An 18,308-nucleotide genomic window follows, 5' to 3' on the forward strand; every position below is an offset into this window, starting at 1 on the left:
AAACTTACATTTTGAAGTAAAATATAAAAACAAGATCACCAACTAATCAGAAAATTAACTTATTGAGAATTTAAAAACCTGAAATGCATAAAGAAAATAGCAATGATTTATGTGCTTATTTTTTTTACTTGCTTATTTCTCTAACATGGACCAGTAGATTAAGAAAATAACCCATTACGACTGTGAAATACATAAGAATATTCCAGACTTACCATGAATCATCAGTATAGTGCCTTATGGGCCAGCTATGCCTGGATGAGAAAACAGAACGCCCATGGGTTTCCTGCTGTCTGGTGGGCCCTGGTGGAAATTAGGCCAGGATGAGGTTCAGACTTTGAAACATTCAAAAGTCACCATCCGGTCATAAAAAAGGCTCAAATAGCCAAAACTAAAAGGGTGACCAGTACTCTTAATAAGGAAAGATGGTATTCTTCAGAAGCTCCCTTTTTTGTCATCAGATTGCCCTTTGGTCAAGATGATTTGCTTCCACTTTGTAACAAGTCAGTTAATGTGAAAATGGACATTAGAGCTAAATAGTCAAAGGTGTTCAATATTTAGAAGGGTAGATGGAACAGGGGGCATTGTATTACTATCATTAATAGAGATTGATATAGTGAGAAATTATCTTTGCTTGATTGATCAGAATCCTCCAGGAATGCAGCCGTGATTGACTAAAACAATAAAGGTGCTGTTGAATCCAAGGAAAAGGCTTATGAAATTGCCTGAAGTAACACTAGGCTTGAAAATTGTGAGCAATGAAACATTGCAAATGAGACCCATAAATTCATAAAGGCAAACGGGAACACGAAAGGAAACTGTAAGAACGTTTATAGGTACATAAGAAAAAGACTAGCAAGGGTAAGCTTGGACTCTTTACAACAGAGACTGGAAAACTTATAAAGATATGGCAGAGTTAAACAATTACTTTGCATCTGTCTTCATGAATGATACACAAAACCTGCCAGATATAATTGTAAATATAGGGTCTTGTGAGAGCAAGGAACTGAAACAAAATATTAATCAAAAATGGTGCTAAAGTATTGTGCTTGAAGAAGCTACCACCTTTAAAGCTCTTATCACAGAGTTTTAAAGAGGTAGTTTCAGAGATAATGGATGCTTTGGTTATCATCATCTTAACTCTGACTGATTCTGGAACTGTTCCTGTGGATTGGAATCAGCAAATGACTGAATTATTTGGGAGGAAATGAGAGATGGGGCATTATTGACTGTAGGCCTGATGTTGTTGGAATTTATAAGGAAGGACGTAATAAAAATAACTTAAAAATAATTGGATGAACCACCAGAACCAAAATAAATTTAAGGGAGAACTATGTTAACCGATTTGTTGGAGTTCTTTAAGGATGTGACTATTAACAAACATAATGGAGAACCATTGGGTATAATATTTTTAAGGACACACATAGGAAGCTGTTCAACAAGGTTAAAGATGAATTAACAATTGATAAACAGATTGTTCTTAGGTTAGCAGACTATGACCACCAGGATCAATGTTTACATCCCCAGCTTTTCAAAACTTGTATCAATGATTTGGCTGTGGCGAGCAAATGTCACTTTTCCTTCATCTCTGACAACACTAAACTAGGTGGAACTGTAAGCAGGTATTTTATTGATTTATTGCTGTCAAATGTAACAAGATACAGTGAAAACCCTGTCTTGCATACTGTTTTTACAAATCAAATCAGTGCACAGTGCATTGAGTAGAATAAGGTAAAACAATAATAAAAATGCAGAATAAAATGTAAAAGTTACTGAAAAAGTGCAGTGCATGTAAAAGTGCAAGATCATAACGAGACAGAATACATTAAGTTCATCAGGAAGCGATACGCTGTTGTCAGCAATGCCCAATTTCATTTTGTAACCTGACATGATGCACACAACAGAAGAGTATTCATGAAATGATGAGAGATCAGTAAGTATTAATGTTGTTTAAAACCACCAAGTTAGTGCAGCAAGCAATTAAGGGGGCAGAGAATACCGTGATCTTTTTTGCAAGAGGAGAGACCTGATTAAAAAGATACAAAATTCTTAGAGCTTTGCAGGCTAAGGGAAGATGCTTCCCCAAGATGAAGAATCAAGGGCTAGGGGCTTAAGAGGAAGGTGAATAAAGGGCAAGTCCTCAATAAATGAGGTGGATAAATTTCTTTACTCAGAGCATGCTGAACCTTCAGAACTTTCTACCCAAGATGGCTGTGGAGGCAGAATCATTCAAAACACAGAACTGGGGGTAACTTTTCTCCACTCAACCCTAAGTATATCTCTCATAAGTTTATATATCTCAATCAGCTAAGGATCTGATAGAGCTGGAGGAGGAATGTTACAATTGAGGACAGGTCAGTGACTAGTGGTGTTCTGCAGGGGTTGGTGTTCGGACCACTTCTTTTTATGCTGAACATCAATGATTTAGAAGATGGAATAGGTGCCTTTGTTGCCAAGTTTGAAGAGGATACGAAGATTGGTGGAGGGCCAGGTGGTGTTGAGGGAACGGGTAAGCTGCAGAAGGACTTTTACAGATTAGAGGAAGGAAATGGCAAATGAAATACAATGTTGGAAAATGCACGGTCATGGACTTTGCTAGTCGAAGTAAATGCACAGATTTTTTTCTAAACTGGGAGAAAATCCAAAAATCTGACATGCAACTGGACTCGGGAGTCCTTCTGCAGAACACCCTAAAGGTTAACTTGCTGGTTGAGTCAGTGCTAAGGAAGGCAAATACAATGTTAGCAATCATTTCCAAAAGTCTAGAATACAAGAGCAGGAATGTGATGCTGAGGCTTTGTCAGGCACTGGTGAAGCCTCTTCTTGAGTATTATGAACAGTTTTGGGCTCTTCATCTCAGAAGGATGTGCTAACACTGGAGAAGCTTCAGAGGAAGTTCATGATGATTCCGGGAATGAAAGGGTTATCATACGAGGAACATTTGACGGTCTAGGTCTGTACTCACTGTAATTTAGAAGGATTGAAGGGGGGGGGGGGGGGTGAGTCTCATTGAAACGTTTTGAATATTGAAAGGCCTAGACAGAGTAGATGTGGAAAGGAGGTTTCCCATGGTGGGGGGAGTCTAGGACAAGAGGGCACAGCCTCAGGATAGAGGGGTGTCCATTTAAAACATAAGCGAAAAAATTTCTTTGACGAGTGGGTGGTGAATTTGTGGAGATTGTTACCACAGGCAGCTGTGGAGACCAGATCTTTGGGTGTATTTAAAGCAGAGCTTGATAGGTTCTTGATTGGATATGGCATCACAAGTTATGGGGAGAAGGCTGGGGTATGGGGCTGAGGAGGGGAGAAAGGGATCAGCCACGACTGAATAGCAGAGCAGACGCGATGGGCCAAATGGCCTAATTCTGCTCTCATGTCTTATAGTCTTATGGACTGCAACTGTTTTCCTTGGAGCCGGAAGTCAAGAGAGATGAGGGTTTGAGAAATACCTCGACATGTTTTCTCCTGTATTCTCTTGCCTTGGAAGAGCTTGGAGTAAACTGATAAGGCAATAAGGTGCTGGTCATGTAGAAAATGTGGCCTGCCAATAGGAATTTGTTGAGCACAGTTAGTGACTTTGATACTGGAGATACTGACCGAGGAGCACATGGTGATTTTTCATTTGTGTCTTCTACAAACGGATCAAAAATCAGTGCTGTGGTGATAATACTGGACTGGTTATCCAGTCCCTGTGCTCACGAATCAATATTAAGGGAACAAAGTAACAGGAGGGTTAGTGTAGCTCTGAATATTTTAAGCTCTCAAGTTCACATACTGTCATTTTGTTTTGAAAATTCATATTCAGTTTCAAAACAGCACATGGAGGGAAAAAAAACTTAACAAATTCCTTCACAGCGAGGACATAAGTGAAACATGCTGGCCATACTCACATGGCCTATGCACAAATTGAATCCAACACTGACAAAGGTCACCCTCATGTTTTGGGGGGTGGGGGGAAGACGAGGTTGCCAACAGTTGTATGAAACTGTTACTGTGCTTCACAGCAATGACCCATCAACATCCAAAAACAGCAAGGCATGGGCAATATACGCCAATCTTATAAATAGGACGATGGGGGGGGGGGGGGGGGGGAGAATTGAGCTTACATTCTGTGAGAGAAACAATCGACACCTATGGGACCAAGTTTGAGAGAGAATGTTTGGAGCTCGCAATGGGAGGGCTGAAGCCACCTTTGGGACTAACTAATAAATCTTTGAACTATTTCTGTGTTCTCGAGTCAGAGATGCAGTCAGTCACCTCCAGCTGTACCCTGTTGCTATGGAACCCAGAACATAACAGACAAAAACTGTGTAAACACATGGGCAAGGGAGCTGTAATAAACACATTCAAAAACTTTCAAAGCAGCCTCTGTAATGTGGTTTGCAGATATATTTCAGTAATTAATATACAATGTAAACATGACATTGAGAAATTGTAGACTTTCGTACAGTAAATCAGAAATATAGCACAGATTTAATAATTCCTGTTTTCCTTTACAAACCCTTTCACTAAAGAGTCTGTAGACAATTACCCTGAAAGTGCTTGAAACTCTACTCCATCACTGTAATCAACTGTTGATCTTAAAGACCGCACGAACAAAGGACATGTATAATTCCATTTTAAAATCAGTGCTATAATTTGCAGAATGACCCCATCTGGCAAGAATTCTACATCCTCCATCAGTCTGGTGGGGCTCTTTTCATAAGCATGGAGTACAAGTCAGGGGTATCCGAATTTTTATTTTGTGAGCTACATAGCTGGGTCAGAAGAATTAGAAATTAAAACACTGAAAAGGAAAATGCATAAAATCAATCTTTTTGAAGCTAACTGAAAGACTAATTTGTTTTTGTAATTAACAAAATCCAATATCCACTCAAGTTAGACTTGACTCGATTTATAGTACTGCCTCAAATTGCAAGACGACATACAACATAGCTGGAAAGCATAGGATTATGGACTGGACAGCCACAGCCAGTTATCCAGGGCCTACAGACTTGAGAGTCCCAAGCCAGATAACTAGGTCTCTGGACAGGAGGTGTAACCAGATAGTGAGTGATGAAGCATGGGAGCTTATGGCGAAATAACAAAGGATCAAGAACTGGATACTTATAACTAAGGGCTGTTAGATCGGAAACACAAGCAGCTCAGGCATGTTTATTTCCCATAAGTGTAAATCCAAATTCTTACAGTAAGTGTTCAGGTCATTATCACTTGAAAAAGTTCTTCCACTTATCCCTTTGCATCATTTTCCCCAAACCTTAAATCTCCACTGTCTACTGTTTGACCTATCTATTGAAGTCCACCTAGCACTTAGGTTGAAAATATACACGTTATGGTGGGGGGGGGGGTGTATCTAAAAGCACAAATGGCAAGGGCTTCAAAATCACCTCTAATTTCATCCCCAACTCCTCTCCTCACTTGTTTCTCCTCCTACAGCTTGTGAGTAGGGTGGGGTCAGCAGAAACAATTGATCCTCCTCCTGCACTTAACAGTCTGGTCATTAGCATTTAAGAACAGCCTTGGCACGATGCTGTATATGGGTACGCAGCAAATAGGTAAACAATTATATCAAATATCAATTATTTAAAGTGCTTCATTCCTCTGCTCGATATGGAAGTGGGGGTCACTTCAGTCAACTCCCCTACCAAAATTACAGCAAACGTAGCCCAACACATATTCCATTGTTGGGGAATATGAATGTTGCACAATTTTCTCACTTTTTTATTGTGCATTATAATTTATATCAACAATGCAGTCAGTGGTTATGAAAGATTAAAATTATTCCAAAGTTTCTATAAAATATTGCATGCCAAGGTATATGACTTTTAGTCTCCAAAGTGGCTAGTTTATACTAACTAAAGTGCAAAATATATTTGTGATTTTATCAAGAACCGAATGGTTCACCAGTCTATTAATTCTGTTTTTTTTCCTATCCTTGAAGCAAAGCTGCATGCATTTTCAGTGCTGACTACGTACAAAAAGTTCTACTGTTAATTATTATCAAAGGGAGAATATAGTAACTAACATTGCTTTATACTGGAATATGGGTATTATGCTTGCTTTGCTAAATCTTGTATGGATTCCAATCAAGTAAAAACTCCCTAAATTCATGCATCATCCTCTTAAATACATTTGCAGCTAACAAGCTGTAGAAATAGGAATGCTAAAGGATTACCAACTCACATAAAGAAAAAGCTCAGTAACTGGCCAAAATTCCAGTTAATCACCATAAAAACATTCAAGCTAATTTTGAGAAATTGCTAGAATCAAAGGTTGATACAGCTTTGACACTAGTCATAAGAATACTAATTAAATACTACAATGTTTATTTAGCATATTGGCATCAAAACACTAGATACTTGGAGTCTTAATTCTTTTTCAATGCATTGGAAAATATACTTAATTCTTTAAAAGTTGCTTCACTAGTAGTTATCAATGACACTGCAGAATTGTAATCAGTGCTCTGTCAACATTGTACAATCAGTAATTGTACTTTATTCTCACCACCCCCCCCCCCCAGAACAAGCAAAATACAAGTTCATAGAGTGCATGTCATCAGACACTGTCCATTTATCAAAATCCCACTGACATTATGTTAACTTTTGTATTACATTTTCAGTTAGCTATTGAGACTTCATCAAGCTTACAGGTCTGGTTAGATAACAGATTGATTTGTTTTTTCGTTTGTGGAGAATGGCAAGCTAGACAGGGACTAATTACATCCACCAGTGTAGCCAAGATGGAATCCAACCTATGTGCGAGCTGTTAAATCTTGCAAAAAATACGGCTCTCAAATCTGACCTAACAATATATTTAAGGTCCTGTCCCAATACTTCTACATCTCAAAGCTGATTACCATTTTTCCCTCTCAAATACACCTAATTATGTTCAAATCTTCCATCTTTCCTCCACTAAATGATAAATGTCCACGCTCCTGATCACTGATTTGTTACTGCCCTGATGATTCAGTCAAGCATGGCACGGCCTAGTGCAATTATTGGTACATTCTTCTGAAGCGTGGAGGGCGAGATAGACCAGCTAAAACCCAAGAAGAAAGCAACACCATGGCAGTACACTTTGAGCGTTTAACTGCAGGACACGCCCACACCCATGGAGTGTCAACTGTAAACTTGCATGCAGACAGGTAAACTATCTCAAGGAACACTTCTATCTATTTTTAGGGGAAAAAAATCAGTCTTAAAAAGATACTTACACCCATGATTCTAAACAAACTACATTTTGCAAGTGACAGACAGTATCTGCATTTGTAAATATATTGAAAGCTTTCACATCGTTTTAGCTAGTCTTATAAAGTGACTATTAAACTAATGAGCATTTTTCTGGCATTCTCTTTGGATATTGATGTGTCAGTGGTGAGACCTCTTGAAGGCAAGACTACAGAACATCACAGAGGCCAAAGACTGTGGCAACAGTTTACATGAATTTGTTAACAGTCCTGTGCCAGTTACAGTTGGAACATGACCTTAGGAACTGGGTGAACATAGTTGGTACTCAGCACACCACTGATTGCCATCCTGAAGCATTCTTTCCATATGTTGAAATTCTGATGGAGAAGGTCACAATACCAGTTGGTCACTTAACTCCTACAAAAGTTTCCGTATTCGTCTGTGACTGGTGTTTATCCGGGATGTTGCTTGGTCTGTTGAAGAACCTATGACATCCAGCACTTCATTCTGGCGTTCCAGCTCAGCCTCTGTGTCCAATGCAATACTCTTCAGCTTCCGTAGAATCTGAAATAAAAACAAGTCATTCATTACGTGCATTGACACATACGTACAGTATCACAATGGTATTGATCGACCTTGTTCATTCACCTCATTACATGCTACAGCCGAATCCTTACGTTGGTGTACTACATCTCAAGGGACTTTGTGAGTCATGGCTGAAGGAGAAAAGAAATTAAACGCACAAATGAGATTGGATGATGAGAGCAGAGAAGATAAAGTAGATAGAAAGATAGAGAAGATCATTCCAGAATATAGGACCTTTACATCTTGAAGCCAAGGAGCTTTTCAGGAGAATAGCAGCCTACCTGGGGGAAGCGACAGTGGCCGTGCCTCTGGCACAGAGTCTGGCCCTGTGGCTCAGAAGGGTAGTGAAAGGAAGAGGAAGGCAGAAGTGATAGGGAATTCTATAGGGTAGCCAGGAAGGAGCTAAAGAAAGGACTTAGGAGAGCTCGAAGGGGGCATGAGAAGGCCTTGGCATGTAGGATTTAGGAGAACCCCAAGGCGTTCTATGCGCATGTGAAGAATAGGAGGATGACGAGAATGAAGGTGGGACCGCTAAAGGATAAAGAGGGCAACATGTGCCTGGAAGCGGAGGAGGTTGGGGAGGTCCCTTGCCTGTCCTTCCTCATCAACTCAGAACTCTTAGCATCATGCCCTTGTCCTTCTACCTTAATCCCTGCACTCACTTTCTGATTCCCACCCCCCTGCCAAACTAGTTTAAGCACTCCCCAACAGCTCTATCAAACCTGCCTGCCAGGATATTGCACCTGAGATTCAAGTGCAGCCCATCCATTTTGTACAGGCCACACTCGCCCCAAAAGAGGTCCCAATGATCCAGAAATCTGAATCCCTGCCCCCTGCTCCAATCCCTCAGCCACGCATTTATCCTCCACCTCATTCTATTCCTATTCTCACTGTCGTGTGGCACAGGCAGTAATCCCGAGATTACTACCTTTGAGGTCCTGCTTTTCAACTTCCTTCCTCACTCCCTGTAGTCTTCTTTCAGGACCTCTTCCCTTTTCCTACCTATGTCATTGGTACCAATATGTACCACGACCTCTGGCTGTTCTCCCTCCCACTGCAGGATATCTTGGACGTGATCAGAAACATCTCGGACCCTGGCACCTGGGAGGCAAACTACCATCCGAGCTTCTTTCCTGCGTCCACAGAATCGCCTGGACTTTAGCAAAGCATTTGACAAGGAAAGATACTATCTTTCCTTTCGGTTAGTCCTGACGAAGGGTTTCGGCCCGAAATGTCGACAGCGCTTCTCACTATAGATGCTGCCTGGCCTGCTGTGTTCCACCAAAATTTTGTGTGTGTTGTTGTTTAAATTTCCAGCATCTGCAGATTTCCTCATGTTGTGACTGATACTGTAGTTGGCGAGGATTAAACAGTAAGACAATTCAGAACTATTTGCTCACTACAGTTTCAAGCATTCAAGCTTGAAGATACCAGAAACGGCTAGGAATGAAAAATGAAAAGGTTACTCTCAGGGTGGAGGAGCAACACCTCACATTCTGTCTGGGTAGCCTCTAACCTGATAACATGAATATCTACTACTCCAACTTCCAGTAACTTCTTCCCTCTTCAATTCCCTCTTTTCTCCTCACCTGCCCCATGGCGCCCCTCCTCTTTCTCTTTTTCCCGTGATCCACTCTCCTCTCCCATCAGGTTTCTTCTTTGCCAGCCCTTTGCCTTTTCCACTTCCCAGCTTCTTAGATCACCGCCCTCCCCCACTTACCTGGCTTCACCCATCACCTTCCAGCTTGTCTGAATCCCCTACCCCACCTTCTTATTCTGGTTTCTTCTTCTTCCTCTTCTAATCCTGAAGAATCTCTTGCTGAAACGTCAACTGCTTATTCATTCCCATAGATGCTGTCCGACCTGCTCAATTCCACTAGCATCTTGAGTGTGTTGCTCTGGACTTCCATTATTCTTGTGTTTACTCTTCTTAGTGGTTGAGATGCGATTTTCACTGGAGGAACTGAAAAGGGGGCGTATACACGTATATTTGATGTCTCTTTAAACATCTACTGTAGATTTACCTTTAACTATAGGAGTGAAGAGGACCAGCTCAGCACCAAGACCTAGGCACACATACTAATTCCAAAAGCATGACAACCTTTACAGTGCTTTTGTCACTTAGTAATGGAAAGAAATTCCTAAACTCCAGCTGAAATTTACAGCACTCTATAAGAGTTCAGTTTTCTCAGCAGGTCCACCAAAAGAATGCATTTGGAGCCCTCTAGTGTCTGGTTTTATCAATTTCCCCTCACATAAATTGATAAATTTAGAACTAAAATTGAAAAATAAAGCACACACAAAGAACATGATGGAAAATTAAAGCTGGAGAAAGAACAAACTAGCATTTTAATTCATCTTTTGAATCCACCCAAGAGGACTTTTTCTATTTACCCTTTACATAATAGGTGTATTGTCATCACGTTATCAGACAACCACGTGTAGCATCTTGACTTTCTTCTTGACAATAGTGTTCAGTTATCAAACTCAACTGTGACCAGGGTCTCCAAGATAACTGTCTATTCTATTAACACATTTATTTAATCTGTATCCCCTGAAGCCTCTGTATACTCCCAACCTATGATCCAGCTTTGAATCTGTAAACCAGGATTTGTTACACATGATTCCTGCATCCAAAGCTTTGATATATGCCACAAACAACTAAAACCAAGCATCAGAGCCTATAGCTACAAAAAAGCTACAACCTCCTAATCCAAAAATGAGCTTGCAAGCAACTCAAAGCTACAGGAGAGAGGTATGGGATGAGTGGTAGTGGTGGTAAGTTACATTCCTAGAAAATGACTTTCTGCAAAATGAAGCCATGCCATCTGTGCATGCAATATACACGAGTTGAAAAAGAAACTGGATTTACATTTTTTTCTCCACGACCACCCCCAACAAACACACATGCACTTGCGAGCGACTGAATTCCTTGAGTGGATTTTATTTTTTAATCTCTTATATTTTGGGTATTGATTTATGAATTGTCAATCCAAATTTTTACTACCCACCCAGATGTGGATGGTCAACTGTATTCCTGCTCTCCATTTTCTGTCCATTATTCAATCTTCAACCAACACTAGCATGTTAACGCAACTCTGAATGTTCTGATTCTATTTCATAACCATGCGAGGTTTTACAGCATTCCAAGTACACCACGTCCATTGGGTATCATTTTACTCTACTGGTTACAACCTCAAAACAAAAGATCTGTCAAACATGATTTTCCTTTCCCAAATCTGACTCAACCCAATCTTATTACTGTTTTTAACTGCTCTGTTAATACGTCCTCAATTACAGATTCTAGCATTTCCCTCGTTACTGACAGCTTGCTAACTAGTGTAGATTCCATTCTCTCTCCGTTCAAGTTTATTGTCATGGGTATACATACTCAAGGTATAAACCATGAAAATCTGAAATTATTTGAATAATTTAAGTTTGTTAGGTTTGTAATGTGCTGCAAAAATCAGATTTTCATGGCATTTATACCTTGAGTATGTATACCCATGGCAATTAACTTGAAAGAAGAGAGAATGGAAACCAGTTAGCAAGCTGTAATGAGAGAAATAGTGTGATTACATGTACTATCTTTCAAACTGTGAGAACCAATCCACACCAAAGGAATTCTGCAAGATATTAGCCTGGGTGTTCATTAACTCCAAAGCCACCTCCTTCTGATTTCTTGGGACACTAATGAATAGACTCTGAAAACTTAACAGTTATGCCACTCATTTCTCTTTTTTTTAAACTAATAAATGCTAATTTCATTTAGCTGCTTCATCATGCCAGACCTGACATTCTCCACTTTTGACAACAATGAAAAGGCTATAAACTGATCTAAAATTCCTTTCTTCCCACCCCTCCCCCCTCACTTTGTTAATTGGTGAAAAAATCTATCCTGTTTCAACACCTAACTAAATACAAAAACAGAACAGGAGCAATAGGTTACTCAGACCCACAGCCTGTCCTACCATTAAATATGATCACAGCTGACCTATTCCAGGAGCCACTGCCTCTTTCTGCCAATTCCCCATAGCCTTTCCTGATCTTTTAAACTAATCCAATTTATCTTAGAATATCCCAATAATCTAGTAGGAAGCTTCTTTGCACAACAAACAAATAATAGCAAATAGTGAGCTCAAATACAGTGGCATGCAGAAGTTTGGGCACCCCTGCTCAAAATTTCTGTTACTGTTAATAGCTAAGTGAGTAAAAGATGACCTGATTTCCAAAAGGCATAAAGTTAAAGATGACACATTTCTTTAATATTTTAAGCAAGATTATTTTGTTTTATTTCCATTGTTTCAAAATTACAAAAAAGGAAAAGGGCCGAAGCAAAAGTTTGGGCACCTGCATGGTCAGTACTTAGTACCACAGCTTGTAAATGCTTTCTGTAGCCAGCTAAGAGTCTTTCAATTCTTGTTTGGGGGATTTTCACCCATTCTTCCTTGCAAAAGGCTTCTAGTTCTGTGAGATTCTTGGGCCGTCTTGCATGCACTATTCTTTTGAGGTCTATCCACAGATTTTCAATGGTGTTTAGGTCAGGGAACTGAGAGCCATGGCAAAACCTTCAGCTTGCACCACCTGAGATAGTCTATTGTGGACTTTGAGGTGTGTTTAGGATCATTATCCTGTTGTAGAAGCCATCCTCTCGATCCACCCCCGTGCTTAACAGTTGGAGAGGTGTTCCTTTCATGAAATTCTGCACCCTTTTTTCTCCTTTTTGCTCATTGAGGCCAAAAAGTTCTATTTTAACTTCATCAGTCCACAGGACTTGCTTCCAAAATACATCAGGCTTGTTCAGATGTTCCTTTGCAAACTTCTGACGCTGAGTTTTGGTGGTGAGGACGCAGGAAAGGTTTTCTTCTGATGACTCTTCCATGAAGGTCATATTTGTGCAAATGTCGCTGCACAGTAGAACAGTGCACCACCACTCCAGAGTCTGCTAAATCTTCCTGAAGGTCTTTTGCAGTCAAACAGGGGTTTTGATTTGCCTTTCTAGCAATCCCACGAGCAGTTCTCTCAGAAAGTTTTCTTGGTCTTCCAGACCTCAACTTGACCTCCACCATTCCTGTTAACTGCCATTTCTTAATTACATTACAAACTGAGGAAACGGCTACCTGAAAAAACTTTGCTATCTTCTTATAGCCTTCTCCTGCTTTGTGGGCATCACTTGTTTTAATTTTCAGAGTGCTAGGCAACTGCTTAGAGGAGCCTATGGCCGCTGATTGTCGGGACAAGGTCTGAGGAGTCAGGGTATTTATAAAGCTTTGAAATTTGCATCACCTGGCCTTTTCTAATGATGACTGTGAACAAGCCATAGTCCTAACAAGCTAACTAAGTTCTGAGACCTCGGTAAAAGTTATCCGAGAGCTCAAATCTCTTGGGGTGCCCAAACTTTTGCATGGTGCTCCTTTCCTTTTCTCCCCCACTCTAAAATTGTACAAAACAAAAATAAAACACTGATCTTGCTTAAAATGTTGAAAAGAATGTTTCATCTTTAACTTTATGACTTTTGGAGATCAGTTCATCTTCTACTCACATAACTATTCACAGTAACAGAAATTTTGACCAGGGGTGCCCAAAGTTTTGCAGGCCACTGTAGTAGGCGGTCAAGTCAAATAGTCACACTTGAATTTTACTCTGTGCTTTTTGGATCACAGATCTTTATCTAGACACTTTTATGTCACCACTTTCTCACTTGAGCTAAATGTAAAATTGTGAAACTTGGCACCACTACTACAATTTCTAAAAAAAAAGGTTATTCAAAGTGATTCAATAGTTTCACAAATAATAACTAGGGTTAGTTTACAGGTCTCTCCATCTCATAGCATTAAGTCTATTAACAGGAAAGATCTTGGGGAATGCACTTACCTGTCTCAGCTCTTGAGCTTCAGCCTCTGAGACTGTCTGCTCACACACCTGTTGGGACATTTGTCCACCACTTGCTGAGGCAGGATGCATTACCCTATCCAAGAAGCCAGTTGCTGGAGAAATAAAAGCAAATGGGTATTTAAAGATTTCAGAATTGACTTAGATTAGTGGTGGTGGTCATTTAGACACAAGAAATAAAACTAATCCCATGAAATGGTGCAGTAAAAAGCAGAATTACCTGTTAGCACTGATTAATGTTGACAGAGAAAAGAAACTGAAAGTAGTGATTAAAAACTACATACAATTCACGTAAAAGTAAGTAATCTATAATGACAGGAAGGCTATATTGTTTCATTCTGAATCACAATGCAAAACCTAGAGTACTGAAAAAAATATAAAATTGATTAAAAGTATATAATAAGAATATTGCTTCAAAGGTTTGCATTAAAATCCATTATAACATTGCTTAATGGCCGTGTCTCTCTCTCCCTCCCTTTCACACCCTGCCCATCAATGTTCACCTCTACTTATTGCCAAAATGCCTCCATCATCACAAAGATCTTTATTCCTACTTTGTCTATTCATACGTTGGCTTCATCCAATGGGACCATTTCTCCAAAATTCCCTTTTCATTCCAACTACAACCACACAAACACCGCTCGTTAAGCACCTCCTCCTTGACTAATTCCACTGCACAACAATTATGGAATAATTTCAGGTTGTAGTTTATAAGTTCTTAGAGGCTTTCATTCTTCAACCTCTACTGCACCAAATCTTCTGCTCTTCCCAGCATTATACATCAAGAAATGCAAGGAAAGACTTTAGTGATGGATGCTACCTTAAGGCACCACCTCTTGAAGATGTTCTCACTGGTGGGGACAATTATGCCAGTGATATATCGGAGCCAACAATCCTCTGCAGGGTCCTGTAATCCTGGGCATTGAAATCTCCACACTAATAGACAATAGACAGTAGGTGCAGGAGTAGGCCATTCGGCCCTTCTAGCCAGCACCGCCATTCACTGTGATCATGGCTGATCATACATAATCAGTACCCCGTTCCTGCCCTCTCCCCATATCCCTCTGTGATGTAACCAGTCAGAATGCTTTCCATGGTACATCTGTGGTAATTTGTAGTTTTTTGTGACACAACAAATCCCCTTTAATCTCCTAATGGAGTAGAACCACAAGCATACTTTCTTTATGATAATATCGGTCTGTTGAGCCCAGGAACGTGAAGCTACTTATCCTTTCCACTGCTGTCCCCTTTGAGTACTGGTGTCAAATTCCCTTCCCGAAGACTACAATTAATTCCATGGTCATGCTAATGTTGAGTGCCATGTTGTTGTCATGAAACCACTCAAACATCTCATCCCCTGTACACCTTCTAGTTGTCATAACAGATTGTACCAACAGTGGTGTCATCTGCAAACTTATAAATGCTATTAGAGCTGTACCTAGCCACACAGTCATGAGTGTAGAAAGAGTACAGCAAGCAGTCTTGATTGTACATTTGTTGAGGAAAGTTACCACTGATCCAGCTGACTGGGATCTATCAATGAGCCTAGGATCCAGTTGCAGAGAGAGGTAGAGAGTATTTTGTTTTAAGTTTCTAATGACAAAAAAGTCAATTTCCAAAGTACACATACCATAAATTCCAGTGTATAAGGTGAGAATTTAGCCCTGAATTTTGGTCCTAAAATTAGGGGTCGGCTTATACAGAGGGTGCCAACTTTGGAAAAACGAATACATGAAGACAGGTCATATTTATTGGCCGTTTTTGAGTCAAATTGGTTCCACTGTCGACGCATGAATTCTTTGGTTTGTTTAAACTCACATCTCGTGGCTGGAGCATGGACGTCAAACCTCTGGGGATGACTGCAATGTCTGTATTTTCAGTTTTCAATGATGATTTTGTCTCACCTGACAGGTGCGCTTTGACCATATCCCAGACAAGTAGCGACTTTTCCTTCCTGACACCTTCAGGACATCGATGCCACATCTCTTTAACCCACTTCAAGCAACCCGCTTCGTCCATCCAGCAACATTCTTGAACGTAAACAACACCCCACGGGAATGTTCTGAGCAATCTTTGTTTTTTGTCTCAACACAAGATCACATCAGTTCTTAGATTGGGTGCACCAACTTCGCGTAGATTTGAAATTTTCGCTGACCTCATGGCGGTTTTCGTCCCATTTCAACGCTTGAACTCGAATCATTTCTCTGGTAACAACATATCCTGATGATCGCTGGTGATTCACTCACTCTAAAACTTTTTCTTCCAGTTCTGGCTACTGGCATGTTTTCCCGCTGTTTGCACATTTTGTCTTTGGCATTTCCCTCAGCGTGTCCTCTGCCTTTCTCCACTCTCTCACTCTCTCTCATTTACACTAAACTTCTAAGCAGCTGCAGAATTATTTGTTCCCTTAGCAAAATCAACAACCTTCAGCTGGAAGCCAGCATCACATTGCATTTGTTTTAATCTTTTGTACGTGGTGGTCGCAAACTCAATACAGAGTACACGGACTGATCCCGCCACCCAGTGTTATGTTTTAACAAGATTACGATGGGAGCTAAATGGTTTCACAGGGGTTACATTTCAGGGGATTCTTATCCATTGGAAACCTAATCCAAAATTTCTCTCCCTGTTTTATTTATTAAGAATTTGCTTATAATGGTCTATAATGTGTAGGCCTGTTTTCTTAGCAGGTACTGGTTCACAAAATTTCCAGGGTCCGGATCCAGCACAGCTAAGTACCAGCATGTGAGATCTTGTGATCTTTTCTGGTTAAATCAAAAACCTCTACAAAAGGGGTGGGGGGGGGGGGGTCAGCTTATACTCCAGAATATACTGTATTTAACATAATTGGTAACAGCAGCAAAGGTAATAGGAAGAAACTTCTTTGTAAACAGACAGCAACTTACAATCTAGAAACTGTTGACTAAATCTTGAATAGTAATTTTCAAAAGAATTGTATAAACACGGAGAACAAAACAAAATTATGGGATTTTGGGAAGCAAACAGGAACGTGGATTATTTGGATAATCCTACAGAAGGGGTGACAAAGAGATCATGAGCAGCACATTAACCATCAATGATGTAATGAATTTTTAATCAACAAAATTGCAGTTAGGAGCATTCATTAATGCCAAAAAGAAAGCTCTTTGAGCCTGTGCATCAGCTTGCAATGAATGAGTCTTAAGGTAAAAAATTAAATGAATTACTTGTAGTCCAGAAAATGATGGAAGAATGAAGCAAGACAGATCCGATTGATTACCCTGTACACAAACAGTGGACAGCAATGAATACAAGTTTCATCAGTCTCTAAACATTCTTGTAAGTTGCGTGCTTGACAATAATTTCACATTCAGCACTACTACTGTATTGTGTCATCCTAAATGCAGTAACAGTGAATTTGCCATACCTGCATTCCATAAGGAGGTGCCCATGCCAAGGTTCTCTGAAACAGAAGAATCCTCTGGTCTGAAGAGTCCTAATAGGTCCTCTTTAAATTGCACTTTTTTGGCATATTGGATCTCTACAATGGAAATCACATCAGTCATCCTTGCAGACTGCAATGTAAACGAGATGTCAGGCTTCCCGATAAACCTCTGGCGCACAATGATCTCATAAGGACTCTGCACTTTAATATCGTCAACATCTTCCCGCCGGTACTTGTGCACAAGCTGCTCATTTGTATCCTTAATTTCCAAACCTGAGCAAAGAACTGAGAGTGTACCCTGTTTTAGGTTGGCGTCTGGACCCTGGGAGTAAAGGATGGGGATTTTTAATATCAAGCCATCCTTTCCGAAAGCCTGTGAAGAAGGCAGAGATTCTGGCTTATCCTTCCCTTCCTGTTGAGTCTTTCGGAGGCGACTGCTGAAAGGCCACCACGGTGGAGACTCCAGCTCAGTTAATAGTCTAGCACACAATAAATATGAATTATTTCAAGTAACAGAAATTTTGATACAGAAAGCCAACAACGTCTTAAGTGTCAACTACAGAACTTAGGATGTTTATTAACTTAATAGTAGTTTATAATATTGGACCAGAGTCAAATACAACATGCAAAATTGAATAAAATAAATGTGTTTGACAAAAGTTAGTTCTGGGAAGTCATAGGTTTGTTTTAAATACATAGAACATAGAATAGTACAGCACATTACAGGCCCTTCGGCCCACAATGTTGTGCCGACCCTCAAACCCTGCCTCCCATATAGCCCCCACCTTAAATTCCTCCATATACCAATACAGAAATGTATAACTAATATCGTACAGGAAGAAGACCAAACTGAGCCTATGTGTTGCTCTAGTCTTACTTCATCTGGTTAATTCCCCCAGAAATGAAAAATAAATGCAGTGCTGACAACAATGAAATACAAAAGTAAAAAGCTTCACAGCAACAAGAGTCAAGCAAAAGTACATTTTATATTTGAATCATAAAGTGCAGAGACTTAAAAAATCTGATTAGTTTACACTTCAGATGGAAAGTCACTAATCTGAAATTTCTGGGCAAACAAAAGATGTACACTATGCAACTGAGCTTGCAAAACATCACGTTGAGGTAAAATGAAAAATAAAGGGCAAAAAAACTGCTCATATAAAAGACAAAAATATATTGCCCAAGGCAACAAATTTTATGCTTCATTTTCAAGATCTTTGTGG

The 18,308-nt window shown here is 40.0% G+C and overlaps 1 protein-coding gene across 5 annotated transcripts in view; it reads right to left on the minus strand.

Moving 5' to 3' along the window:
* Window positions 1-1,568: 1,568 nt before the first annotated feature.
* Window positions 1,569-18,308, minus strand: part of snap47 (synaptosome associated protein 47) — a 32,955-nt gene continuing 16,215 nt past the window's right edge. For 2 of the 5 annotated variants that reach the window (XM_059974294.1, XM_059974301.1), the window contains exons 3-5: window positions 17,068-17,564; window positions 13,644-13,756; window positions 1,577-7,748 (exon numbers count right to left, since the gene is read on the minus strand). In XM_059974294.1, coding sequence (XP_059830277.1) covers window positions 7,602-7,748; window positions 13,644-13,756; window positions 17,068-17,564 — 757 coding nt within the window. In that variant the 3' untranslated portion in view covers window positions 1,577-7,601. The other 3 variants (XM_059974285.1, XM_059974305.1, XM_059974310.1) reach the window with 3 other exon arrangements.

This window comes from Hypanus sabinus, chromosome 1 (assembly GCF_030144855.1).
Source record: "Hypanus sabinus isolate sHypSab1 chromosome 1, sHypSab1.hap1, whole genome shotgun sequence".
NCBI lineage: Eukaryota > Metazoa > Chordata > Chondrichthyes > Myliobatiformes > Dasyatidae > Hypanus > Hypanus sabinus.